The sequence below is a fragment of the Chelonoidis abingdonii genome, chromosome 1 (assembly GCF_003597395.2).
Source record: "Chelonoidis abingdonii isolate Lonesome George chromosome 1, CheloAbing_2.0, whole genome shotgun sequence".
In the NCBI taxonomy this organism is placed as follows: Eukaryota; Metazoa; Chordata; order Testudines; family Testudinidae; genus Chelonoidis; species Chelonoidis abingdonii.
The window spans coordinates 64,522,308-64,549,838 of record NC_133769.1 but is presented as its reverse complement, the minus strand read 5'-3'; the positions used below and the strand labels follow the sequence as shown (position 1 = coordinate 64,549,838).

The 27,531-nt window shown below is 40.8% G+C and overlaps 1 protein-coding gene across 5 annotated transcripts in view; it reads right to left on the bottom strand.

Annotated features, from left to right (window-relative positions):
- MON2 (MON2 regulator of endosome-to-Golgi trafficking) overlaps positions 1 to 27,531 on the bottom strand; it is a 242,403-nt gene that overhangs the window by 172,213 nt on the left and 42,659 nt on the right. For all 5 annotated transcript variants that reach the window (XR_012655908.1, XM_075066076.1, XM_075066064.1 and 2 more), the window contains exons 5-10: positions 26,494 to 26,623; positions 24,565 to 24,662; positions 23,437 to 23,562; positions 22,253 to 22,447; positions 15,804 to 15,928; positions 15,274 to 15,413 (exon numbers count right to left, since the gene is read on the bottom strand). Coding sequence is in view for 4 of the 5 variants with exons in the window: in XM_075066076.1 (XP_074922177.1) it covers positions 15,274 to 15,413; positions 15,804 to 15,928; positions 22,253 to 22,447; positions 23,437 to 23,562; positions 24,565 to 24,662; positions 26,494 to 26,623 (814 nt within the window). In the remaining variant the exon portion in view is untranslated. The remainder of the gene's footprint in view (positions 1 to 15,273; positions 15,414 to 15,803; positions 15,929 to 22,252; positions 22,448 to 23,436; positions 23,563 to 24,564; positions 24,663 to 26,493; positions 26,624 to 27,531) is intronic.

The window sequence follows — 27,531 nt, the reverse complement described above, 5'->3', positions numbered from 1 at the left end:
TCATTGGACTTATGTACGTTTAAAATGACTTTTCTTGAGCTTTAACAGAAAGACGTGGTTACAGGATTAAAACCATGCATGGCGAACTTCAAATACCTGAATATGAAGAGAGCATGTGTATAGTCTGGATCTGCTCAAAGCAAGCAGCTACAATGTGGCTACTATAATAAGCTACAGACATTTCTAGAGCACGGCTTTCGTGAAACTGTCGAAATACACGTTAGGTGGGTATCCGGAAGTCGATATATCACCACGCACTTCACTGCTCACAACACAGTCTAGTTCAGTCTATAAGCAACGGCCCCAAGGACATCTCTTCTGCTTCATATCACGACAAACATAAACTTTCTCGTATTACAGCTGATCCACAACCGATTAATTCTTAATAATCATAATAGCGGTTGTAATAGTAATTTTTTATTATCAAAATTTTTAAATCTTCCCATCCCTGAATTTATTCATTGTCTCCTCCACTTTGAGATCTATTCCGTAGCATTGATATTTGTAACTCATTTAGCTAATTTCCTCATTGTCACAGATAGACTATACGATTTTACAGATGCCGTTTTTTTTAAAAAAATAGTAGCATTACTATCGAATCTGAAAGCGTCGCTAACAAGGCATCACATTCTCCACCATGAATTTCGAGGTATGACTCCACTGAAAATTTGTGGCACCTACAAAATCACAGACTCTGCTTTTTGCAAAATTTTAGACATTTGCTATAACTAAAACAACTTCACTCAATGACTTGTGTTAACGTATCAAAAAGTCTGAATAACTATATATCACCGTAACCTCCATAACGGCAATTATGTTTGAAGTGACAAAATAATTGCTAATGCCAACTACGAAACCACGAGTAGAATAGACAACCATTTTAGCCCTTAATGCTGAAAACTACTTTATGTTGACTCAAATTAACGACCCAAAAAGCTGTCCACTAAAGTCAAAGGAATATTCAATGTAGAAGTTAAGACCTGTGAACTAGAATTGTCACTGAATTTGAAGGACCATTCCCAATATAATTTCATTTCTGTTGTTAGTCTATAAGGAGTATTACAAGTAAATCCCCTATGTTCTCAGATGAATTATAACTACCAGAATTCCTAATACATCATTCCTATTATCAATACTTATCGCAAAGATTGGAAAATGCACACTTTCAATTAAATTAAAACAAAGCCTCAAACTATTTAAAAAAATCAATCCATTTTTGTTATGACATCAATGACGATAAATATAACTTTAATCACTTACATTGAAATCACTCCGCGTGCACTTGTAATCCTATACAGCGAAAAGAGCGGACCTGACACTATTATAGAGAAAGAAAAGTCCCTTCTTCAAAAAAGCGATTTAACAAATGCATTAAGTCTGGACACTGCAGATATCACACACAAAGAATCTCTCAGACCACGATGCACATGAGAATAACAAGTGGGGGAAGGTATAAATGCCTATACAGGGAACATTATTATGCAATTCACAGATTTAGATATAACGTTGTGTGATGGGTTTATATTCTGCGGTAAAAACTGGTATGTTTTGGATTTAAGATAAAATAAATTAATAGATTAGGCCTGTGAGATGAACCAGAAAGCTCTATGGAAAGGGGTTTAAAAGAATGAATGATGAGAGAAAAGATAGTTTGAAGGATTTGAAACGAGGAAGAAAAAGCAATCAACTGGAACCGATGAGATAAGATGATGTTAAGTAGGGACGGTAAAAGGATGTAATTCTCATGTGGGAGAAAACAAAAATCGAGTCGGAGAACAACTTTCAGAAGAAAAAAACGAGAGTGCGGCAGCCTGTGCGATTAAGGCAAGGCATATACCTTAGAACATCCATCCTAGAACCTGCACAAATGATGCAAGAACAAAAATCATATTTTAAATCTCACAAGTTCTATTTTGAGCCCACTACTCTATCTAGACCCTTTAGATGACTATTATAGTAGTATCGTGAGTGCAATCACAGTCATTATTTTATTCCATCACAATCAACAACTTGTGAGCGGATAAGGAATAACAGATTCGCTCCCTTATTACAATCGTAAAACTGAAACACAGAAGCTAGATATAAAGTGGATCACCAGATGGAGGTCTCGTGGCTTAACCAGAACTATGGCTCAATCATCCTGAGTATAGTTTATAACCTAGCCACTAACATAACTCCTTTCAATCTAGAACAATACAACTAAACATTCTGAAGAATTGCAAATCTAGAATGTAAATGAATATTTAGCTGAAACCTGCGAACCCTCTATCTTTGAGAAAGGTGTCAACTCATACACATCTGCTGGAGGGCCTGACTACCATCCCAGGCAGGGATATCTGCATGTCTACGGTACTGGTTCTCCTGACATCAACGCTATCAATTGAGCAATTTCCTGATAAAGAGGATGATTACGAGCATCAGACCCGAGCAAGGATCGTAATCAACAGGAGCAGTCTCCAGAACCCTAGACACAGACATCATACACTGAAGGAGAGGCCAATTGTGGGGAGACCCTAGGGATTTCATTAACCGACTGATGCCTATGTAGGTTATACTTATTCGCTCCCACTTCAAGTAGGAAGCCACAGCCATTCTGTGAGCGCGCACCAAGCCAAAAGAAAAGGAACCTGGCCCAATTTCACAACCCTACAAGTGTTCTTGGCCATATACTGATTTCCTTATCTGGATATCTAAGTATAGACAAAGACAGAAAAGATCACAGCTATAATCGGCTGGACAATTTTTATAATTAGCTTCACATAAGGAATAAAATATGACTAATTCAGAAGGAGATACAGTAATAACAGATCAAAAGTGAGCCAGTTGGCCATCATGTTGGGAACTAGAGGTATAAGCGTTTTAGCTGAAGAGCTTCAGAAAATCAGGGAGAGGGAAGAAAGGCATGACATAGAGCACGAGACCTCCTACCTGTAGGCAAAGACAAACAAGTTCCTCCATATTAACCCACTATTTGTTAAACATGACTCCCTAAAGAAACAGGCAGCGGTAAGTACAGACGTGAATTTGCACATCCGTTTAATCTTGTTCATACACTATTGTCTCGCACAAAATGAATATTCACATTCAAAATAAAGTGTGTCATGAATATTTTACTTCAGACACATACATCATGGAATAGAAGAAAGAAAAACTCTGCACTTACCTTTTGGACAATTCAGCTTAATTACTTCGCATATATAACAAACTACCAATTTCAGTGTTCGCAGATTGACTGCCAATTTTTGGGTTCGAAACATATAACACACAGTTTTAAAAGAGACAGCACTATGCCAGGTTACTACACTAACAACTTAACATTCAACTATAAACCTTTATGTCACTACCCCCCCCTACAGCTGTCGAAAAAATCCACCCTGATTGATGAGTTCCTACTATTAACCCCTGTAGTAGACACGCTATTATCAAATGATGAGCTGTATGTATGACATAAAGCTATCCTCTCATAGGAGGCTGGAAACAACTACGCCAATGGAAGAAGCTCTCCAATTGGTCGTAGTAGTGTCTTCACTTATCGTACACAGACAGCTGCACACTCGCAGCATTTATAAGTGTAGACTACACTGATAATTCAGCCACAGTAAATGGCATTTCAGACTTAAGTAAGTCGCATAGTTTCATTAACCTGTAGAATGAAGCTTGAGCTGATGTAATGTTAAAACATACATGATTAGTAATTTCTCAGATACAGATCCTATAGCCAACGACCTGTCCCCAAGTACCTATTCTATATATCTTCCTCTGTCATAATGCTTAATCGAATTACAATAGAAGATAGAGTCAACAAAGACCAGATTTCCAATAAGAGTATCTTTCACTTCACTGAGTAATAGTTATTGTGCCAAATATCCTTATTTTCAACCACTGCTTAAATGCTTTCTTACACAACGCTTGTCTATCACCAGCCATGTACAAGGATTTACTATTTTTTCCTATTAATATTAATATAATTTTATTTATTGTAGTTACCGATGCCTAAAGGTGCAGATTAAGCACAAGCATGCATTGAAAGAACAAATGATGACGAATAAACTTCCGATGAATACTGTATCCCTAAAAAAAGAGGGGGGGAGGGGGAGGGGGGGGAGAAGGGGAGGGGGGGGGGGGGGGCGAGGGGGTGCAGGTTCAGATCACCGAATAGCTCACGAAGAGAATCCACAGTCACTGACTCAGCAAATCGTATGCTGAATTTCCACAATGTAATATTAATGCATAGATAACCTATAATAGATAACATGTTAAAAACAATTATGTTTTATTCCACATATTTACATTTTTTAGGAGATCCTTAGCATTTTACTAGCATTACTATAGCTTTAGCCCATAATACACAAACTGAAACACCGCTAGTATGTTACCATGAGATAGTATCGCTGCTCCTATCATCAAAATGAGGTAATACAGTCAACTCATGCCTTTCCAGCTTCGGATGGGTTTTATGGCTGTACACGATGTATGCTTCATAATCAAATTAAACAAAAAACAGAAGGAATAAAAAAACACTAGCAACTTCAGTTTATTTTAATTGGGAAGTAATTCATATTCTTCAGTATTCATGTCTTACAGAGGATGTCCATATAATATCAAAAACACCCTGCTAGATAAATTTTCTATCTATTATGTCCCATGGCCCCTGTGATAACTGAGGCATAATACATTTGTGAAATGTCTCTCTTTAAAGAGACATTGTTAATATAAATTGATTCAATTTTCCAAACACCACACAAACACTTTCGATATAAACATATTATAATACTTTCCTGTACAAAATTATCCACACAGAGCTCAAACATTAGCGAAATTAAAACTAAAAAGCGCTCTTTGATAACATTTGGAGATTACTGAGTTACCATCATAATAGAATAAGATATAAATAAATGATAACATAGCTTTGACTTTAAGGTATACTATGTATCAAAACAAAAAACTGTTTCCTCATAAAAATACCACATAGCATTACCGACATACAACCCAATCCGCGACATCATGCTTTTTTCGTCTAGGCTATGTCGTTGAAGGCCACTTCACCTGTAGATACTGATACAATTTAACCGTTAGCTAGACTTAGTAGCCAGGTACATGCTCCATCAGTACAAACTCAACCTATCACATTCACCAGTGTAGAATATACCCATTCTGTGCAGTAGAAGGCCATTAATTTCCAGCTATGCACAAGACCCTCAATCTGACTATTCATTATAAAAACGTTAGGCCCATCTGCCAATTAGTTGAAAGCTGACAACATACGCTACAGTAATTAATCATTGCCAGCAACAGATTCAGTAATAAAGCCAGCCTACCTAGAAACTGTCTGATCTGTGCTGTCTGCATGAGTTTGAAGGATAGAGAGACATAAGGAAAATGAGAAGAAAGAAAGGACTATGCAGTGAGAGGAGACTAGAAGGAGAAGAATCGTTGAATGAAGATAGAGAAAAAACAATGACAGAGATAAGGCAAGATAAATATGCGGATAAGGCTTCTCTACCTTGAATTATTTTGGAAATAACATAGGGTGTGAATTGCAAGAAACATTCAAAATAGCACACTGGTAACCATTATTCCGGACAAAAAGAAAAAAAAAGTGTCTACTGGGGAATTATTCCGATAGCTTTTAGATAATTTCTTTATGTAAGACAGCCCTCAAAATTTTTCACTGAAATTAAAGAGACCCAGCATTTACAACTGAGTACCAAAACATGTACAAACGCAGAGTAAAATAATTTTGCATTTTTAAAATTTGTTAACTAGTTTAATAGACATGCAGATGTGGGAAAACTAAATTTTAAATTAAATTTATTTCAGGTACAAAAAAATGTATATCTAGTATTCTTAATTATTTTATCCTGTCTGTTTCGGTAATATTTAAGAATCAATACATGTAGAGAACGAAAAAGTGGTACTATATTTCAGCTATTGAACGCAGGTCAAAATCTCTTTTGCCAATATGAAAATGAGTGTCCATCAGATTTATTCCTACTGTAGATCCCCAAACCACATTAAATTTAGCCATTATTACAATAATAAAATAACTCTCAAGAGAGAGTCAGAGAATCACCTTAGAAAAAAAAATGTTTGACTATCAGATAGGAAGTGTATCTCTTCCGAAATTTTCTTTGAAGACTTATAAGTATCTACTGCTAGCAAATGGTCTTCACCTTGGTTCAGCCTTTGAGCTAACCAAGAGCTCACGAGGCGAGGCAGTGCCCTATACCGATTGAGCAATTCCCACCAGCCAGTATGATTTCATGATGCCTACACCGCTTAACTGCATTCGAAGCTAAAATATTTTGAAGAAAAAGCACCAACAAAATACCTGAATTTGAGTCAATTACATCTTCACGCATGAATCGTATTCATTTGTCTCGGGGTGGGCTGGATCTGTTCGATGACTCTCTTGCTCTGAAGCAACGACTTTTTCAGTAAAAAAGTAATATTCATTCTATCATCACACGTATGGTCCACAAATATTTACAATGGGTATTTGATAGCAAGTGGCTCCTACTCTGGTGGGACACTATATGAGTGTCCTTTCAATCATGGACTCAAATAAGAGGTACCGAACTTATCTATCTTCTATCCTTCCTTTGAGGCAGTCGAGATGATAGAGAAGACTTCTGCCAGATAATTATCTTGGCTAACAATAGTACCAATATATGTAAGATAGATAGAATGTATTTATTAAGCACATGGCAACATAGCGAACACTCAGTATACAAGAAAACGAAAATTTTCATACTGCTCTAAGTATTTTATGTTTCTACCGATTAGACTTTGTTGATTGCAGAAGGAAGAAAATTTACTCACTTTAAAGTTAGGGAGAACGAATGCCTGGATACTTCAGTCAATAACAGTCATCATACTGAGAAAAGCTCCAAGCTTCATAAATGTGTCTGAGTGCAGTTAGTAGTATAGCCATTAAAAAATAAAACTCTCTCTTACTAAGTATGACCTTACCACTGAGTATTCGATTGCAGATAAGCCTGTCAGACTGGAAATTATGTTTAGACTTTGACTGTTAATATTGTATAAAAATGTCTGCTTTTTGGTATGTTGAGACCATTATAGTATCCAAACTTATCCTTTTCTTAGGACATTGCGATTACATCACCATTTAAGAGAATTTTAAGCTATGGCCTATCTAAATAGAATCTTCATTCCGGCAACTGGCGGTATCAATCTATTTCCACCTAGTATGCTTCTCTAAGTGTCGACTAAGTCTCCCTAATCACTTTGATTACCTGCTTGAATCGTAGCACACGATAGATCCATCAATACGAGATTTGCGTGTGCAGCAATGCAGAGATCCACTGGACACTTATTGGAGAGAGTCATACCCCACTAAATGGTGCATATACCCAATCCCACTCGACACCTTGCTTCAAACCCGGTAGACAGATAAACTAATTGGAATTTGCATCAACAAGAGAAAAAAAAAAAAAAAAACACACTACATTTTTGAGGTCTTCTATGAAAAACACCCTTTTTCCCCATGGAGGAAGTGAGGGACAAAATCCAATCTTTCTCTAAGGAGTGACAATTGCTTCTCACAAATATCCTATTTTGATCCTGTCTGGTGCTAGATGCGAGAAAATCTTATATTTGGGAATAGCGCACCAATCTACTGTGAGGTAGAAATATCGAACAGATTAATGGCTGAGCTTACAGAACATTCAGTGCCCAGAATTTTTTTTTTACAAATTAAAGCTAAATTACATGAACAAATTACTCTATAATATCGCAGGTTCAACCAAAAGCAGTCGTGAGCACACTCTGACGAACTATCTGCTTAGATTCATCCACCACAACAAATTTAAATTAACTACTCATAAAAGACAGCACAAAGTAGAGTATCAGCAATCAAACATATCTATGTTAACGTGCTTAGTATAAATTATACTATTATTTACAAGATTATTTAGTCCCTAGTACCTCAAATAATCTTGCGTTGATCTACGTAGTCGCAAAAGCTTACAAAGATGGCTCTACAAATCCGCCATCCGGAAGCAAGGTTGATTTAGTCCATCAGATGGAAGCATTGATGAATAGCAGAGTAATCACTTAGATGACTTCCCTTCTCATAATCAATCCGCTGATTAGAAGTTTAGACCGTTATGTACGCTTTCCTTCACTTTCTGAGCATTTCATGACTTCACTTGAAGTAGAAATAGGAAACAACACTGGTATGATTTCGCAACAAAGAAGTAAAGTATAAAGCCTGGACACGCCCAGTACTCCTGTAATTTCTGCCAACGTGTATTCGGACGCATATCTCTCTCCCATGGAAGAAATCTATTACCCAAGGGACACCATCCAGATAGCGTGCCTAAAATGCGCACTCTGAAGTCATCAGATTGCTCGCGCAACTGAGCGGCATTATGCTGCATCCAATCTCAGCCACCTTAGTAATGTCAGATAACACATTCAGCGTATTTCTTGATATGTACTTCAAATCTGCCTTCAAATTCACATAATCTATACGATTTTTCATTTCCCAAATATACGCTCTGCGATAGGCGTAGGTTGTAAAGTCTTACTTTCTCGATACTTGATTAGCTCGTTTCATGAAGTTTACCCACTGCTAGAATCTAAGAAAGCCTCGAGAAAGGAGGAGAGTATTTCTGTGCAATGACATGTTCTTTGAGAGTGCTCCTTATGAACGGCATCAAATTCATGAGGATTTATAGCGGAAAGTAACCAGTTGTCATGTTAGCTCGCAATCATCGTGCTCTCTACCCCCCTTTGTGTACTGTGTCAGGGGGAGCATTGCAGTTGCCCCCCCCCCCCCCCCCCCAGTTCCTTCTCTATCACAGAGCCCTATATTGAGAACTAGAGGGAAGGAGGGCACATTGTGGAGCATGCCTAGGGACATGCATCTGAAAGAACCATTGTTACTGCACAAGCTGAGCAACTTTCTCTTTTTCTTTGAGTAGTGTCCCTATGGGTGCTCCACGGTAGGTGACTTCACAGCAGTATCCCCCTGGAGGGCTGGGGCTTTGAAGTGGAGTCTGTTATTACCGAGGGTACTGAGGTGCTGAAGATGGCGTTGGAGGCCAAATCTCCAGGTTTCACATAATTTTCTGTGAAAGTGTGGGCAGATGCCCAACTTGCTGCTCTACAGATTTCCGAGATAGGCACCTCTTTAAGGAATGAGGCCAGGTTGAAATTGAACTCGTGGGGTGTGTACGGATTCCAGACAGAGACAATAGGTTGCATCCTTGCTAACAGAGATTAATGCAACCTGAGACCCATTTGGATAGTCTTTGAGACGGTACTGCGGAGCCTTTGGATCTTTCTGCATATGAAAGGAAAAGATTAGGGGATTTCCTGAAGTCCTTAGTCCTGTCCAAGAAGAATGCTAGTGTTCTTCTAATATCTAGCATAGGCAGAATCACCTCCCTGTTGTGATGTGGGTTTTTTTTTTGGGCGGGGGGGGCAGGTTATGGGGAGGCACGGAAAAGACAGATCAGTTGATTTAAATGGAAAGCGGAGAACTTTAGGGAAAAACTTGGGATGTGGCCTTAGAGTTACTTTGTCTTTAAAAAAGACCATGAATGGTGGGTGTGCCGTCAGCGACGCTATTTCTCCTATGTAACTAGCTGAGGTGATAGCAATTAGAAATGCTGTCTTCATGGATAGGTGTAAGAAAGAGCAAGTTGCAATGGGCTCAAAGGGAGGTCTAGTCAAAGCTCTGAGAACTAGGTTAAGATCCCAGGTTGGAACAAGTGGTCTTACATGCAGGAAAATATTCCCAATACTAAGGAATCTACACATCAGCGGATGGGTGAACACCAAGTATTCACCTACATGACAGTGGAAGGCCATTATAGCTGCGATGTGTACCTTAAGGGAGTAGAGCGAGAGTTCTGATCATTTGAGGTCTAAAATGTAGTCTAAAATCAGAGGAAGGGAGGACAAGGCTTGGTCTATGAGCTTAGAATGATACCAAATTTGGAATCATTTCCATTTTTGTAGGTAAGTATGTCAAGGGGTCGACTTTCAGCTGTGTAGCAACACATCTTTCACCGTGTCAGAGCATTCAACTTCTAAGTCTTGGAACCAAGAAGCAGCCAAGCATGGAGGCAGAGGATTGCACGTTGAGGTGAAGGATCAGCCAGTCGTTTTGAGAGAGTAGTTGAGGAATGACCAAAGAAAAAACCAGAGCTTATCTGTGCCAGTTAAGGGAACCAGACTTGTCTTGACCAGGAGAGGTCAATCAGAATAACTCTCACTTTGTCTTGTCAAATTTTCAGTAGGACTTTAGTTAGAAGAGGAAATGGGGAAAAGGCATACCAAAGATCTCTGTTCCATGGGAGGACAAGGGCATCTCTCATTGAATGTTTCTCCGGGCCAGTAATGGAGCATTAATGAGGACATTTCTTGTTCTGGTAAGCAGCGAACAGATCGATAAGTCAGGGCGAATATGTCGTGAACCACCTCTGAGTTCAGTTCCCATTTGTGGTCGTGAGAAAAGTTCCAGACTATTGGCAGTCATATTCTGTATCCCTGGTAGGTATGTGGCTGACAAAAGCACACTGTGATGGATGCACTAATTGCAAAGTTTGGGCACTTCTGTGCAGAGAGAGGAAGAGCTGGTGACTCCCTGGTGATTTATGTAAAACATACAGGTCACGTTGTCCATCATGACCTTTGTGTGAGTGTTCTTGATGAATGGCAGAAAGTATGCACAGACATTCCTAGTGCCCTCAGCTCCAAAAGATCAATATGGAGGGCTGCTTCTGTGGAAAATCACTTGCCCTGAACCTTGCAGTTCTGTGGTCACGTAGGTGGGCTCCACAGGCTATTAGGGAGGCACTTGTTGTTAGAGTCAATGTTGGTGGTGGTGGCATGAATGGAATGCCTGCTCGAACACTGGATAGGTCTTTCCACCAGTCCAGGGAATGCCTTACCCTGGAGGACATTGATCGCAGTTTGGTTAGTCTGTCTTTGTTCAGGGAATAGACAGAACTGAGTCATATCTGAAGACACCTCACAAATAGTCAGCCGTTTAACACCTGCAGGCAGTTCCTGACCCACATTTAGGAGCTGGCCTGGACTGTCTTGGAGACTCATGAGGGTGGTAAGTCTGTGCTGTGTCGAGTTTGGTGGCAATAAACTCCAGTTGTTGTACAGGGGTCAGTATTGATTTCTGTAGGTTGAGTTGCAGGCCTACCTAGCTGCGCAAATGCATGCATGGTCGTCTGAGTGGCTCATATTGTATCTTCAAAAAAAGGAGCCTTGAAGAGCCGGTCATCCCAACGCAGGTAAATAATACCCAGTGTTCACAAGAGAGGCAGCATGGTGGAGAGAACCATGGACAATACCCTGGGTGCAGACGAGAGGCCAAAGGGGAGCACTCTGTACTGATAATGGTCCTGCCCAAAGGTAAACCATAGGAATCTACTGTGGCATACTGAGATGTGGAAGTAGGCATCTTGTAGCTCAAGGGACGAAAAGCAATCTCCTTGCTCTAGGAACTAGAATAACGGCTGCTAGGGTGACCATCTTGAACTTCTGTGCCTTCAGGTATTTGTTTAGTGCCCTCAGATCTAGAATGGGCCTCTGTAACGGCCTTCGCCGCGGCTCAGCCCCGGGTCGCAGGGGCTGAGTGAATGGAGTCTGTCGTCCAAGCCCTTAGGTAAGGCGGGGCAACGAACAACAGGTTAGGGGCTCTGGCCCTTCGGGGCGGGGCAACGAACAACAGGTTAGGGGCTCTGGCCCTTCGGGGTGGGGCAACGAACAACAGGTTAGGGGCTCTGGCCCTTCGGGGCGGGGCAACGAACAACAGGTTAGGGGCTCTGGCCCTTCGGGACAGGGCCGAGCAGTAAACCGTCTAGGGGCTCTGGCCCTTCGGGACAGGGCCGAGCAGTAAACCGTCTAGGGGCTCTGGCCTTCCGGCGACAGGGCCGGAGCTAGGGGACAATTGGAAAGGCGATCAAGTTCCAGCAAGGAAGGGGGGAGTCTGCCAAACCATTAAGGGAAGAGTGGCAGGGGAACGCAGGCCCGTCCCAACTCACATGCGTTCGCCAATGCCCGGGGCCCAGTATGCCGGCGGTCCCGCCGCTAAGGGCGGTCAGTGGGGATTCCAGGCCCGAAACACACTGACCGGAAGTGAGGCAGGGTGTTCCACCGAAACACACCGACCGGAGGGTCATGGGGATCCTGGGCCGACGCACACAGACCATATACGCTCGGGGCCTTCTGCGGACCTGACGGTAGTCCAGCGCCCCCAGGCGCTGCTTTCCAACCTATCCCCCTCCGCTGTTCTGTGTTGTTTTTTTTTGGTACCCGAGCCCCCATCGGCCGGGCGTCGTCCCAAGAAATCCAGACGGGAGCGGTTCGTCAGCTCGCGCTCGGCAGTTGCGTCCAGTCCAGTCCTCGGGGTAATCGGGGTTCGGCGGTCCGGTCCAGTCCCATCGGGAGTACGGGTTCAGAGGGCGGTCCGGTCGCAGTCCTCGGGGTCCCAGGGTCCAGGCGGTCCGGTCCCAGTCCTCTCTCCAGGGCGGGCTGGTACCGAGCGGCACGGCCTGCTGTTCTGGGCGCTGGCCCCAGGGGGGAGGTCAGGCCAGGACATCTCCTGTAACCGGACGCGCCACGGGGTAAGGCCGGGCCACAGCCAAGGGAAGGCTCGGGCCACAGCAACGTCCATCCTTCTCTGGCTGCCTCCTCTAACGAGGGTTGGGACCGGGGTTTTATACTTCCTGTCCCGCCCCCTGACTTCCTGGGGGCGGGGACAGGCCGAGGGGGCCTTGCACTTCCGGTCCCGCCCCTTGACTTCCTAGGGGAGGGGATAGGCAGCCGGGCCTCTGCCCGGGGCTGCAGGGTCCCTAGCCTATGCCTTGTCTCAGAAGCGTGGGGGAGGGGACCCCCCCCCCGCTACAGCCTCCAACCTCCATTCACTTGGGGGGAACCAGGAAATAACAGGAGTAAAACCCCTTGCCACTGAATTGCATTGCAACTGGTTCAGTGGCATAGCATAACAGATTCTCTACTTCCTGGTTCTCTTGAGAAGGGTCTCTGAAGAGGGATGGAGAATGGGGGTGGGACATGAATTGAATGGTGTAACCCTTCAAAATAATTTCCAAGACCCATCTGTCAGACGTGATATTCTCCCAGCTGCTGTGAAAGAAGGCCAGGTGACTTCCAAAGGGATGTGACAGGCGTGTAGAAGGCAGCTGATGTTGCAAGGAATAGCTGTCAAAAGTGTTTAGCGGAGGGGACATGAGAGAATGAGGACTGGGGTGCTGACTGCTTCCACTTTTCCACTCAGATTAGAGGCGAAGGGGCACAGATACACATACAGTGGAGCATCCATAGGACACTACTTGAAGAAGAACTTATTTACCTATCAATTGATCTCAGTGACGAAAAGCCCCATAATATACCTGATGAAATAGATGTGTGTCCCACTATTTTTTCCAGGGACAAGACCTTTGGTCATGGGATTTTTAGGTTGAGAGAGACCATACCTGCAGCACTGTCCACTCATGTTAATACTGCTCATGAAAGCATGTGGAGGGCATGAAGTGACTCTTCTTAATTTTATTTCTAGTTACTTTTGTTGTTGTGGGTTGATGCCATCTGAGAGCTTTCATGCCCAGGAGAGGGGGTGGAGGTGATGCTTGCCCAGACTCAGTAATCTGCTTGAAATTTTTTTTTTAAATATGTATATTTTATTTGATACCCTAACTCTTATTTGCACAGCTGGCTTTCCCCTTTCCTGAATAGGAAGTGGCGTGGCGTAGGATGGGGAGGGTGTGGACACCCAGAGGAACCAGCACAGATGTTTGGCTTGGTCTTTTTTGCATAGATCTGCAATGCTGAAGCTCCATGAAGGTGAGAAGGTGCACCAGGTACTGTGGATTATTCATCCTACTGCACATTGTAAAACTAAGCAGGTGACCTGGGTACTGAGGATTATCCACCCTGGTGTACTCCGTGAAGATGAGCAGGGAGCTATTTTTGTTTATGCATATCCCCTTTGGAAGTTTGTCCCCTATAATCCTGCTTCGAGGGGGGAGTGAAATTGAGTTTAGACATTGCTTAAACTGGCTAGCAATCTCTCTGCTCTCAAAGAGGTGGGATTTACTGTCTTCTCTCCCCAGCAGAGACCCTCCCTTATTGGGTTTCTTAGAATAAGTTATTTCTCAGAGACTCTCTGCCACATGTGTCAGATAGGTTTATGTTTCCCCTGAAGGTCTCAGCTTAGGAGCTGAGTAAGGATCCCAAGGGAGGAAGAGGATCCTATTATAAAGATCACAGCAAGGAGAGGGACTAGGACCCAAAGGCCCCTTATTGCACTTGGGTGGTGATAGTGTCCATACTATGCCCACTGCCTTCCACCCGAAACCCAAGGGGGGCTGAAGGGGAAGAAGTGACTGAGTTCCACAGTCAGAGGCATAGCTGCTGGGGCAGGCTCCAGGGACTTAAGTGTGATTTACCATCTGGTGCCCCACTCATCCAATGCCACTTCCCTTTTGGAGTTGGAAGTGGAGGAGTTAGTTGCCCCCAAAGCAACCTATTCCAAAGCCTGCCCTGTCTGCCTCCTTTCCTGCCTGAGAGAGGGAGGCAGAGACAAATCTGTCTGGACTGAGCCAAGGGGGGAAAACTGCACTTTGCCCACAGAGAAGGCAAAGCTCATCAACAAGACCTTTCCCTTTTGCCTTTCTTGGCCCAGCTCTCTCCCTAAAGGCCACAGAGGCATCAACTGCTGCAAACACCTCAGAAGGAGAAGCAAAGCAGAGAGGAAAAAGTCTCCCCAAAGGCAAATGTTTCTCTGGGACACAACTGGGAATCTGACAATCACATTATTGGGGCAAATTTCTGACAGTTAGAAATCTGAACTGCAGTTTGCAATTTCCCTTAGAAAAACTCTACAGCAGGGTGGGGTCTCGCTGACCCAACAGAGGCAGCTAAAAACAGCAGTGAACTTCAAGTGTCAGGGCATCTCCCTGCTGCTAGAGACTGACAGGTCCGATTCTGCCGCCAAGCTGCAAGCAGGCTGAAGTACCCATTGCAACAGACCGTCAGACCTTAGCACTATGAAAAGTAAAGGCATATTGACAATACAGTCTGTACAAGCTTGCACAGCACTACATTTCTCTTGGCTCAAGCTAGTTTCTCACTTTCACAAGCGCTAAATTTATACTGAGAATTGTATCAAATACCCAAACCTCAGATTTTCACAAATATATTTTTGACTATTATCAGAAATTATTAGGAAATTACTTGAAATAAAAAATACAAAAAAGCCTTTACCAGTTTGGTTTACTGTTGCTGATGTGTTTCCTGTGCTTGGTACAAGAAAAAGTGACTGGATGAATGATCCGAGTGCATTTACAATGTCACGGAAAACCTTGGTAGAATGCTGTTTCATATCATAGGATTGACAAAAGGACCTGTAAAGTGTTTTAAAACATTTCTGAGCACGTAATCAACAAATTAAAGAGTAAAAACTACACTTTTAAAGCCAGCTATTTAAATGAATATGTATGTATAGTATTGTTAATGCTTCCTTATTCTGGCTGGACTATTTATAGGCTGAGCTGATAATGTCTTTAAATTCTGGAACAAATATTTAAGTTTCAAGGTATTAAACCAAACAAGTTTGTTAATAATGGCTCAGTACTCAAGGACAATAAATATTCCCTTGCACTTCAAGAAACACTCCACACTGCAGATTCTATTGCTTTCAAGTCCCTAAATGCTTAGCACAAAGAAATTTTTTGCTACAGATAAATATGATCTCTTCATTTAATACATAAAGTGAAATATGGCATAAGTATTACCTTAATAGCTGGGGCTGCACACAAAGCCTGTGGATAGATTCCACTGCAACAGCTCTTAGCCATTGTGGTTTGTCTGCATCCAGAAACTTTACTAGTAGTGACAGAAAGATCTCACATTCTGTTACCTAAAAGAAACAGGCTATAGTCATAAAAAGATAAAAAAACAATGTGTCACCTCAGCCCTAAGCATATAATATATCAGCAAGTGCCAGTATCCCTGGCACATACAGGGTCATTCTGCTTGGCATAGGGTTTATAATTCCTGTCAACGATAAGAAAAAAAATACTTTCCCCGCAAAAAAAATTATACCCAATGATCATGGGAGTGTTGACATGTCAAGCACATACTGTACATCCAAAGGCATTAAAACGAGTTAAATTCCTTATAGCCATTTCTAAACAAAGTTTTAAAGAATGACACAGAACAACTCCCTATTAGTTTGGCTTATTTTAAGGCTGGAAAGGTCAGCAGCAACTGAAAGTTAATGACTTTAGTGAAAGAACAGAGTTTTATAGTACAATAGTATAGCTTTAACAGGCATCTGAGTTCTTTTGCTCCTAGCCAGTTTGAAGAGTTCAAGTCAGAAAGCCTCTTACTAAACTACTAACACTGAAGTAAGAAACAACTGCTCTCAAGCCAAAATGTGTGAAATTGATGCAAGAAATATCGCAAAGAGCTTTAACTGAATTAAGAATCAAGATAAAATAGCTATCCAAGACCTTTATGGTAAGGGAAAAAAACATGCATGGGAAGATGGTTATTAATCCAAACTCTGATTTTTCATTTCAACCCATGCTTGAAAAGTGTAGGTGGGAAGAGATGGTTATAGTTGCAGTGTCTCACGATTACAGGTTAAAAATGAAAAAAAAAAACAAATAAGTGAGAACAGACTGGAGCACATCATCTTTTTCTCCCAATCTGAAGCCCTGTTCCTATATATCATATCTGCAAATTAAGTTTCTTATCTCTCATTAGATATGTCAAATGTCAGACACTGAATGACAGGAAACATTTTACACAATGTACACTTAATGTCACAGGAAAACATCCAGACAAATAGTTTAGTGGAATTTAAAAAGGATATAGACACATATATGAAAAGTGTGAGCCAGCAGCACCACAGCAGAAGCCTCAAGGAGTAGGAGGTAAGGGCACTGACCAAGCTCACCCTATAGCCCTTGAGAACCCAGGAGTTTGGCAACAGAACCCCCAGCAGCCTACACTCTATCCTTGAGAGACCATCTGGGCTGAAACCTTTCATGGAATTTTCAAGGGGCAGGAGATCTTTAAGACTACCCTCAACATCCTCTAGAAAAAAAGAGAGTCAGCAGCAGCAATCAATGTTAGCAGCACCAAGTGGAAGGACCTTGGGGGTATATATACGTTGTAGCTGAAAACCTGCCTTCCAGCCTGAATAGACAGACTCAAGCTAGCTCTGCTTGAGCTAGCGCACTAAACATAGCAACGTTGATGTTGCAGGATGGGCAGCAGCTGAGGTGAGCCACCCAAGCCTCAACATCACACAACTGTTTTTAGTGCACTAGTTCAAGTAAAGCTAGCACAAGTCTGTCTGCTCAGTCCCAGAAGTCCTGACTACTTTAGCAGTTCTTGACTCCTAGCTGTTTGGTGGGGTTGGGAGACTCATTGTTAGGTGGGGCAGTGTGGGAATGGGGGGAGCTCAGTAATAAGCAGATTCTGTAGTAATGGGAAGACTCCATAACACCGTCACAGCCCCAGACTTAGTAATAATCAGAGCATACAACTCTGTAACTGAGCATTGGACTTTCCACCATCTTGCACCAAACATCTGACAAGATCCTTCGATGCTCCTTGGACAATAGCTGAAACAGTAAGATTTCTTTCAGTCTTTCAGCTTTCTAGCCTCATAAGAAACAGGCATCCCATGAGGTAAGGCTTATGTAAAAAAAGACCCTTCATCTGAGGGAACTGTGAAGATTTAAAACAAAAACAAACAAAAATACTAATAATTGTAAGGACAGAGAAATTTGGGAATAATCTATTTAGAAGGGGAAAAATAAATATGATAAAATATCATACTAGGCAGTGATCCCAAGGTCATTTTATTGTAGGATGGAAGGATGGTTTGATAGAAAAATAATTTTGAAGTGTTCAGACGATTTTGAACCATCAAACTGTACATAATGAAAGCCTATGTTACTCTGTACATGTATTATCATTATCCTCCCTTCTGCAATATGCACATCTTCCTACATCTTGCTTTAAATCAGTAAATTTCGGGGGGAGGGGGACAGGGACCAAATCTATCCACTCCCTTATATAGCATCTAGAACAACAGGCCATGCTGATCCCCATTAATGCCTTTGTGTGCTATAGTAATAAAATTGATAACAAGCTTCATACTTCAGGATATAAGCTAACCAAACCTACTGCAACTGCACAGTACTTCTTGCTCTCCCATGATAAATCTTAGGGAAAAAAATGTTAGGAAACATTCATAGGGGACTTTCACCCTCCTCTGAAGCCTCAGGTATATGCCAGTGCTAGACAAGCAATTTCACACTGAAGTGAACCAATGGTTCCTAACTGTCCACAGATCAGTGAACAGAATCTTTTCCCGTTTATTAAGATAACTGTTAGTCTCAAAAGATGAATGTGGTGTAAGCACCAAAGCAATTCAGTTGCTATGTGTCATGCTGCAGCATTGCGAGTGGCTAAAAACTCCAGTTCTCAAATGACAGTTCCTGCCTCTAATGGTGCAGGTATAAGGCGCAGGGCCAGAAAATGAAACCAGCATGCTTGGTGCTTGAGACCTGCTGCACTTTCCTCTTTGCTCTCTTCACTTTCCCTCTCAACCACCTCCCGTCAACCTATTTGACTACATGATGCAGTGCAGCACTCCAGTGTAACCTGTTACTAGGTAAGTCTTCCCAGCTTGCAGTGTCAATGCTGATAGTTTTCAAATCCTGCTTGCAAATGTCCTTGACCCCAAGCCTAGGTCATCCCAGTGGTCTTGGACCATCCACAAGTTCTCCATACAGAAGATCCTCTGGAATGCATCCATCATCCATCCAGTACAGAGGACAAAGCCTATGAAGACATCTGTGTTTAAGAATGTTAAGATGTTGCAACAAAATGTTAGAACTTGGACACTAGTGAGTTTTTGACTGCAAACCCCACCCCATGTTCATGGCAGTCTTGTTTGCTTTTTCTTTGCCAAAAAAGGAGTAATTCATATCATGTAGATAGTCTGTGCCAAAGAGAGTGACCACATAAAAGTCAAACTTCTTCAGCGTTCTATCCATGACCGCAGACTTTCTAAGGTTATTGACCTCCTCTAGGCCATTTGACATACCAGTGCACATTGTTCTGACTTTCCAACAAGAGAGTTTGAAGAAGGCAACCATCACACCCAAACCTTTGGCGTGTAGGCCTAAGCATCAAAAATAGGGAGGTAAATGCTTGCTTTAGAACCAAAGCCCATCCTCTCAGCAGTAATGACTCAACCAAAAGCCTTGGGGACTAAATGTCTAGAAGCTGGCATGGATGCAGGAGAGATGCCAGAAGACAAAGCTGCGTTACAGTAACACCTATCTGTTTTCTTCACTGCATATTGTGTTCAGAGTTTCCTCCTCTAGCTTTTGTTCAACCAAGAACTGGCTGCAAGGCAGCAGAACCAGGTGGATATTACTACTTTATGGACACTGTTCTTCATTCCAGTAGTGATCTGGCATAACCCCACTACTCAGTGAGAAGTGGAATACCTGGTTTAGACACTGGGAACTCAGTCCATGGCAGATTGTATTGGGTTATGCAGTACCCAAAGCAGGTCACATTTGCCTGCCCTGCCCTGCCCTGCCCTCCCCGCTACATTATATACAGAAGTGAAAATATGTGTTGGTTTTTTTTAAAAAAAGGGAATTTAGTGTTTATGAAATGTGCGAGATTAACAGGTTTAGCATAGGCAATGGCAATACCAGAATCAGCTTCCTTTCATTGCTCTATCAACATGTTTTAACATCTGACCCATCTACTAACCATTAGATGATAACTCCATTTCCATAGAAATTAAATTACTGAAATCTCTAAGAGTTAAAAAGGGTTTTAGATTTGGGTGCTTTTACACCACGTGAGCACCTGCCATGAAGAATGAAAGAAGATGGTTGTACCATCTAGCCAAGTGCCATTAGAAAAGGATTCCTCTCTCCCTTCTACTCGAATACCTGTATTTTCACTTAGATCTCTGCATACAGCTTCAGAGCTCTCACTGAATATCTTTATTCTTTGCACTTTTCTTTAATAAAGAACTACACATTCAAAAGTATCCAAACATAAGCTGTATTACATTTGTGTCCAACTTTTTAAGTAAATTTTTTCCTCACCGTTAACTTCTTAAGTGGCTATTTTATCCCATCTCTTAAGTTAGTTAAAGCCCTTTGTAAATACATACATATTTCAATTAACTCTTTATGAATGATTCCCGAATCTGTCTTTTTATCTCTGAGCCCTCCTACATTCATTTTACTTTATATTTTCAAATGAGAAATGAGATCAAGCAAATAAAAAAATTAATCAGCTCACCAAACACTAAAATAATTCAAGTACTAGGTAAAATTTTCAAAACCCTCAACTGACTTGGGAGCTTAAGTATCACTGATCTTCAGTGATATCTTTATTCAAAAACAAAAATTAATTATAATTTTTTAAAATGTCTTATAACAGATTACAGCATATTTTGAAAGATCAGGAAAAAAATGTGTATTATCAATATAACTTTTTTTAAATTTTACAATGTTAGGTTAATTTCATGATCCTTACCTTATTCACCACAATAAGGGATCCACAGATTGATAGTCAGATGAAGGACCTAAGACCATTTTTAAGAGTCATTCAAAACACCTGAGGTGTTTTAAACTTCAGGTACAGGTGATTCAAAAGTCTCAACTATCCTTTCCCCCACCGCCTCAAAAAAAATTAAAAGGAAAAATACCACAGGAGTTAGGTTCGTCAATATTTTCTGGTAGTCCTAGCAGTCACCCTCACTTTTCAAGAGTTAATATTTTTCTTTTCCAATTTTTTGCAAAATCTTCAACGTAAGATACTAATAAATCAAGGGATTTAAATAAACTGAAGCATGAGTCAAGTGTCAGAACTGCAAAAAGAAACACACCAAGAGTTGTGATTCTCTTCATGGAGGTCTGATAAGGGAAAAGTATTTGCTGCTGAACAAACAGTATTAGCTGAGGTTAATAGGGATTGGGTGGGGAAGGAGCAAACAAAGATCCCTCCCAACATCTCTCCCTTTAGAAATCTCTGTAGTATTTGAAGTAACACACTTCTCTATATCATACATCTGTTTGTTCTAGTGATGTCTATTTGGAAACATTTTTTATTTAAAAAATACATAAATGTCACAAGGACTTTACAAGGAAATAGTTTAAGGATAGAATACAACTCCCTCAAAAACAGAAACTATAGGAGACCAGCCCCTGACAGCCTATCTTACTAATGCAAGTTCTTCAGGTGGTTTAAATTCCACCTTCTTCTGACACCCTCTGGTTGAGAAATGGGCAAGGGTGAAGCAGTTGCCTAAAGAGAAGGCATAAGCAGCAGCTTCTTTAGGGGTATGTGATGGGGTGGCTGCCCCTCACTTGCAGAAAAGGGGTTAAAAGCAGCCCTAGGGAGATTGTGCCAGAGGCAGCCAATTAGAAAGGAGCTGAGAGGAGCAGCCAATCATGGCCTGACAGGGTTATATAAGAAGGGCTGCAGGGCAGAGCAGAGTTCAGTAACTGACTAGAGCTTGAAGGGAGAAGACCAGGCCTCTAGCTGGAAGAAGGCACCTGAGACAGAGCAGTGCAGCTGGGACCAGGGGAACTAGAGAGCACTCCTGGCTGACTGTTAGGGTCTGCAGGCTGAGACCCTGAGGTAAGGACAGAAAAGCATGCTGCAGCTGCCTGGGAAGCAGCCCCAGGACAATGGACTGCAGCTGCCACAGAGGGAGTGGCTAGACAGAGATTGCAGGTCCCCAGAAAGGCAAAGGGTCACCTTCCTCAGCAATGTGGGAGACAGGTCACTTGTCGGCTTGTATTAGAGTAAATGGTAGATTCTCTGTAACTTGAAGTCTTCAAATCAAGATTTGAGGGCTTCTGTAACTAAACCAGAGTTTATTGGCCCACTACAGGAATAGGTGGGAGAGATTGTGCTTGGGAGGTCAAACTAGATGATCATGATGGTCCCTTCTGACCTTAAAGTTTCTGAGTCTATTCCATTTGATTAAGAATGGTTGTATTGTCCACAAACACAAAACATAGTTTATGAACACGTAAATACTGAAAACCATACATAGTGTATACAGCTATAACCATTAGTAAGTTGACATTTATAAGCCACTAGCACACCATGGTGCGGAGTGCATGCATACACCCACAAGTGTAGATCTGTGAAAGCAATACTTTGAATATATTCTTACCAGCAAACTGTAAAACTGCTTGATCAAAACAGAGACAACTCTCAGCAGACGCATGCAGATAGGAAAATATGGTTTTTCCACTGGCGCAGGTGAAGATGATGTGCTGGAACCTTGTCTGAACTTGATATTTGGGGAGAATAGCTTTATCACAAGAGGGCAAACCCTCTCTTTAAGGAGGAAACTAAATTCTTGATGCTATAGAGGAAAAAAAAGTAAATGTTAACAATGAGTTATATAAATTAAAATCATCGTCAGTTCCAGGATTTAAAGCAGACTTTCTTTAGTAGCTATCAGTACCAATGGCTATAGCCATAACCATTTTTATTTAGTTAATCCAGTAGTTAAGTAAATGGAAATTAAAGATGTTACATGGAAAGATGTTACATGAAAAGACATCAGTGATTAAGCTCTGTCCAACTCTTGCTAATTCTTTGATTAATTTTATAGAAAAAATATATTCTTCTTATTTAGAATGCATCTTAGTACTATGAATACATATGTGGCCTAATTCAGAAGTGATATAAATGAGGAAATGGAAGGGAGACATGCAGCAAGGAAAGCATGATAAAACAGTGTTTCTTTTCATGCTACATTCCTTCTCACTGTGGCTTGTAAGTTAAACTAATCTACCAATACATGACTTATATACCTTGCTCCTGAATTTGGCCAGTCTCTCTTAAATGGATTACTGCAAGATTATGACTATTTCCATGCACCAAAGTCATGCAAATTAAAAAATTATGGTTCCTACAGTATTGTGCAAGAGGGACCAAGTTAGGCTTGCTGTGGGAACAGTGATGCCACACTATATCTTCCATATTTTGAAAGAATAGCTTCAAAGTTATAATAAATGATAATGCTGAAGAACAAAACATGTCATTGCTTGGCACACACCTTGACACTGGAAACTTAAGAAGATATTTATGGCTTATAGAGAATTATATGTTGCATGTACTTACACATAAACAATCACAAATATAGATACCTCCAAATGAACAAAATCAGAAATGTGTGCTATACACAGAAAAAAGAAGAAGGGCAACAACTGTACCTTTTAGGAAAGGAAAAACAGAAAGCCAATAAGCACAAACTAAAAATTGTAGCCACTTTCAAATAGTCGTTTATCTTACTAAAACTCTGATGTAGAAGTCTGTTAACTTTCACCTCCTTTTGAAATAACTTACTTGTAAAAACACTTGAGGAAAATCATTGAGGACTGACTCAAGAAGTTCAAGACCAAATGTCCGGGTCATTTCTGTCATACCCACCAGCCAGTAAGGAGCATCAGCATTAACCAACTGGCAAAGATCCTGAGAAACAAATATCACATAAGTTCTCTTCCTTCTCAGTCATTAACTATTCTTTTCCAACCTGAAGTTAACTTTTCCCCTTAAATATATGAATACATCTGTACACATACTAAATACAGAACAAGAATAATATGATGGCAGAACAAAACAAATACCGCACATAAGTCTTTTGAAAGCAGAAGTAAACAAAACATCTTAATCAACAGGTTAGATAAATCAGCAGGCTTCTGACTGCTGTAACAAATATTGTATTGACCATTTTCATTGTATACTTCATAGTGTTATTGTAATTGGTAATGCAACACACTCCAGTTTTATCTAGCTTTTAGTATTTGGTTAAAACAAATTAAAAAAGCAAGCTCCTGAAATTATTATACTAACGACTCCATGTCAATATGCATAAGACAGTTCCACATATCTTATTTTAAAAGTGTCTCCCAGCATTCTCCCAACATTCACCCTATCTTCAGTTTCCTATCATTTCTCTGGGAAAGAATATATCATTGTTGATGATAACCATACAAAAGGGAGGATTGAAAACTCTGGGCTCTAATAATAGGCATGATGTCTGTATGATTTCTAGCGAGGTGCACTTTTATCATAAAGATGACCTGCATGCTCAAAAAACAGAATCCAAAAGGAAATGTCTAAAAATAAGCAATGTGTTAGTGAATAGACATATATGATTATAATCTATTAAGGACTATCAAACTGAATTAAGAAAATACGATACTATACTGGTAAAATCCTCCTTGGTCACACAAGTGCTTCATTACTATAATCTCTTCAACAATTTAGTTATGCAATGGAAAATTACCAAATAGATGAATTTTACTAATACAATATTCCTCAATATCTGTTGGTAAACACATGACCCACATCTCTACTATAAAAAAATTAAAACTTCAGTTATGAAACTTCATCGGCTTTTCAGAAACAAAAAACAACTGTTCAGAACTGCAGAGTTATTAAGCACAAATTCTAAAACACATCTACCAATACCTGAAAAAGCATATATGCATCTTTAGCGCATGGTTTCAGAGTACTGACAGATCTTCTGTTACTGTTTCCTGGAGCTTGTACTGGTTGTTCAGCAACATCTGCGTTTAAAAAAAAAAAAAAAAAAAAAAAAAAAAATTTTGAACAAAAGATGTTCACAACCAAGTATTTACCCCTATAAGACAAAGAGTGGCACAAACAGGTAATTGTTCCACTAATAAGTTTCAAAAATAAAGGTCAGATTTTTATTCATTTTAATTAATGAGTATTCCTTTAAAATACCATATATAGTTGATCATAAGTCAGTTTGTTTATAAGCCAACTCCCCCCAAGATGGATAAGTAAAAATGGAAAATTTTTACAACTCGTTCATAAGCCGACCCTATAATTCAGGGGGTCAGCAAAAACTTTGGCTCTTGGGCCATGAGGATAAGCCGCTGGCAGGCCGAGATGGTTTGTTTACCTTAAGTGTCCAAAGGCATAGACATAAACCTAAGTAAACAAAGTGTGCCAACGCACCAGCTGCTTCTCCTGACAGGCCAGGTGGAACTGGTGGGGAATTTAAAGGCGGAGAGCAGAAGCTGGGGGTCAGGGGAGTAACCCCTGTGACCACCCCCCCACATGACTCCACCCCTCGCCCGGGACCCCCACACTCTCCTCATCTCATCTCTTCCTACCTTATCTGGGGAGGATGTCTCTGGCCTGGCTGGAGCTGCTCCAGCAGGCTAGGCAGCGAAGCTGCAGCCCACTCCGGCAGGCCAGACCAGGCAGTGCGGCCGCAGCATATTCCAGTGGGGTGGGCAGCGTGCTCCGGCGGGCCAGGCGGCGCGGCCACAGCCTGCTCTGGGGGGCAGGGCCGAGCAGCACAGCTGCAGCCTGCCAGCCCCAGAGCTGCAGCCGCTTCGGAGGCTGGGGGGAGAGCAGCATGGCCAGAAGTAGAGAGACTCTAGCACCCACCTCTTCCCTTCTGGCTGTGCTGCCTCTCTTTGCTCCCTCTGTTGCAGGGAGGGGCTGTGTCCCACCTCTCCCTCTCTAAACCCATTCATAACCCGACCCCCTTCTCAGATGCTTCCCTTTATTACTAAAAAAATTCAGCTTATAAATGAGTATATATGGTAGGTGTTCCTTAGTCAGTTACTTCATATGCACAAAATTTAGTTAAAGATATTTACTATAAATGATCTAAGACTAAGTTCTACATATATACTTTTATGATTTTACTTAAGATGCTATTTTAACCTATTTTCTTTTGGAGTAACAAGAGTAACAGGAACACTAGAGTAATATTTTTTGTATTACAGCAGTGCTAAGAGGCCCATGGTGAGACTCTGTGCTGTGAAACACCAAACTCATAGCCCAAAGGAGGAAGAGACATGGGAGCTTCAAGCCACCTTTGTGCTCACCCAATTCTGGGCCACTACACAGCCTTCCAACATAATATAGTTTTAGGGTTTTACCTAAGTTACAGCAGCTTGTCCCTAGCTGCCTATGACTCACAGAAATACTCCATCTCCACAGTTCTACATGACCATCCTAGCCCCAGCCCCCACTCAAGGACTGCCTTGCAAACCCTAGCCTTAAGGCTCTTTTCTGTAGTCCCTGCATAGGGGAAATTCTGTCCTGGCTTTTAGAGCTTTACACCACTCTGGCCTGTTTATGCAATATAAAGAGACTGATGAGATCCTCATCCCCTCTTCAACCAGGATCAAGGATTCACTACATTAGATTCTGTACAAACACAGAGGTAAAAGTGCATTCCACCTAACAAAACTGAATGAGCTATGCCTACAATTTTTGCAGCATTTAGAAACTCTGTTCTTCAATATATTTATATATTGAAGAATTTAAGCAAGGTAACTATTCCTGTGTTTTTAAATACAGCTCTAGAAATCAGGTTAAAATACACACAAAAAACAAAAGGAAAACATCTACCTTTGTATCGTTCGTCTTCAAAAACCACTCTCTCAAAAACAACAGTAACTACTTGTCGTACTGTAGCTGCAGCAGTGTTATTTGTGATATTATCTTTCGTGAAGTGAAGTCGAAAGCAAAGAACAATTGCCTGCCATAAACAATTTCCAGTTAATACAATGCATTTTTTTTTACTAAAACTAATAGTTAACCATAATATTTTTCCCTCTAATTTATCAAGATAACTAGAGATGACTTTTTTTATTCTTCTGTATATCTGAAAAGCTGAACTAAAGTTTGATACAAAAAATTTCTAGATTGTGCTGTGAAAAAAATGTATTTTCATTGTTCCCATAATCTCATGGAAATTAGACACAGTAATATCTACATTCTAAGTTAGAGATGTGCCAATGAAAATTAATTTTACAGGCAATTCAAATACAATAAGTGACCATGTAAAATATAATTTAACACTTCTCCATTAAAATAACTATGTTAAGAGGACATTAAGGTTATATGGTTAGTCACACAAAGGAAATGCTAAAGCTAAAGAGGTAAACACAACCTTAACTCTGCCCCTCTTGAATTAGGACATGGTCTAATTACATGATCACACATTCCTTTAAGGCAAGTAATTAAAATACAAACCATAGGGAGAAGTGATGTTATAACCACACTATACAGTAAGAAGTTGGTTCCTCTTCAAGGTGACAACACCTCACACAGTAATCATAGTAATTCACACGATGTTTCTCACAGAAATACACTGCGTTGCATTAATAGTACATATTTTAATCATTTCTTTTTACTATATATTTTATATAGAAGTTCTCATTCGTATGACAAATTTTCTCCTGAAATAATTCATTTTATAATTAAATTTACTATTCTATGTTTTTGCACTTATGTTGCACTTCAACATTGCAATGTGTTGTGAGTTGCACAAATATTTAAAAACCTTGTTCAGCCTTCTCTTTCTGTAATTGACTTAGAGTCTGTTCACATGGCACACACAGATTAGTACACAGTACCATAAGATACTACACATATAAAAGTTTC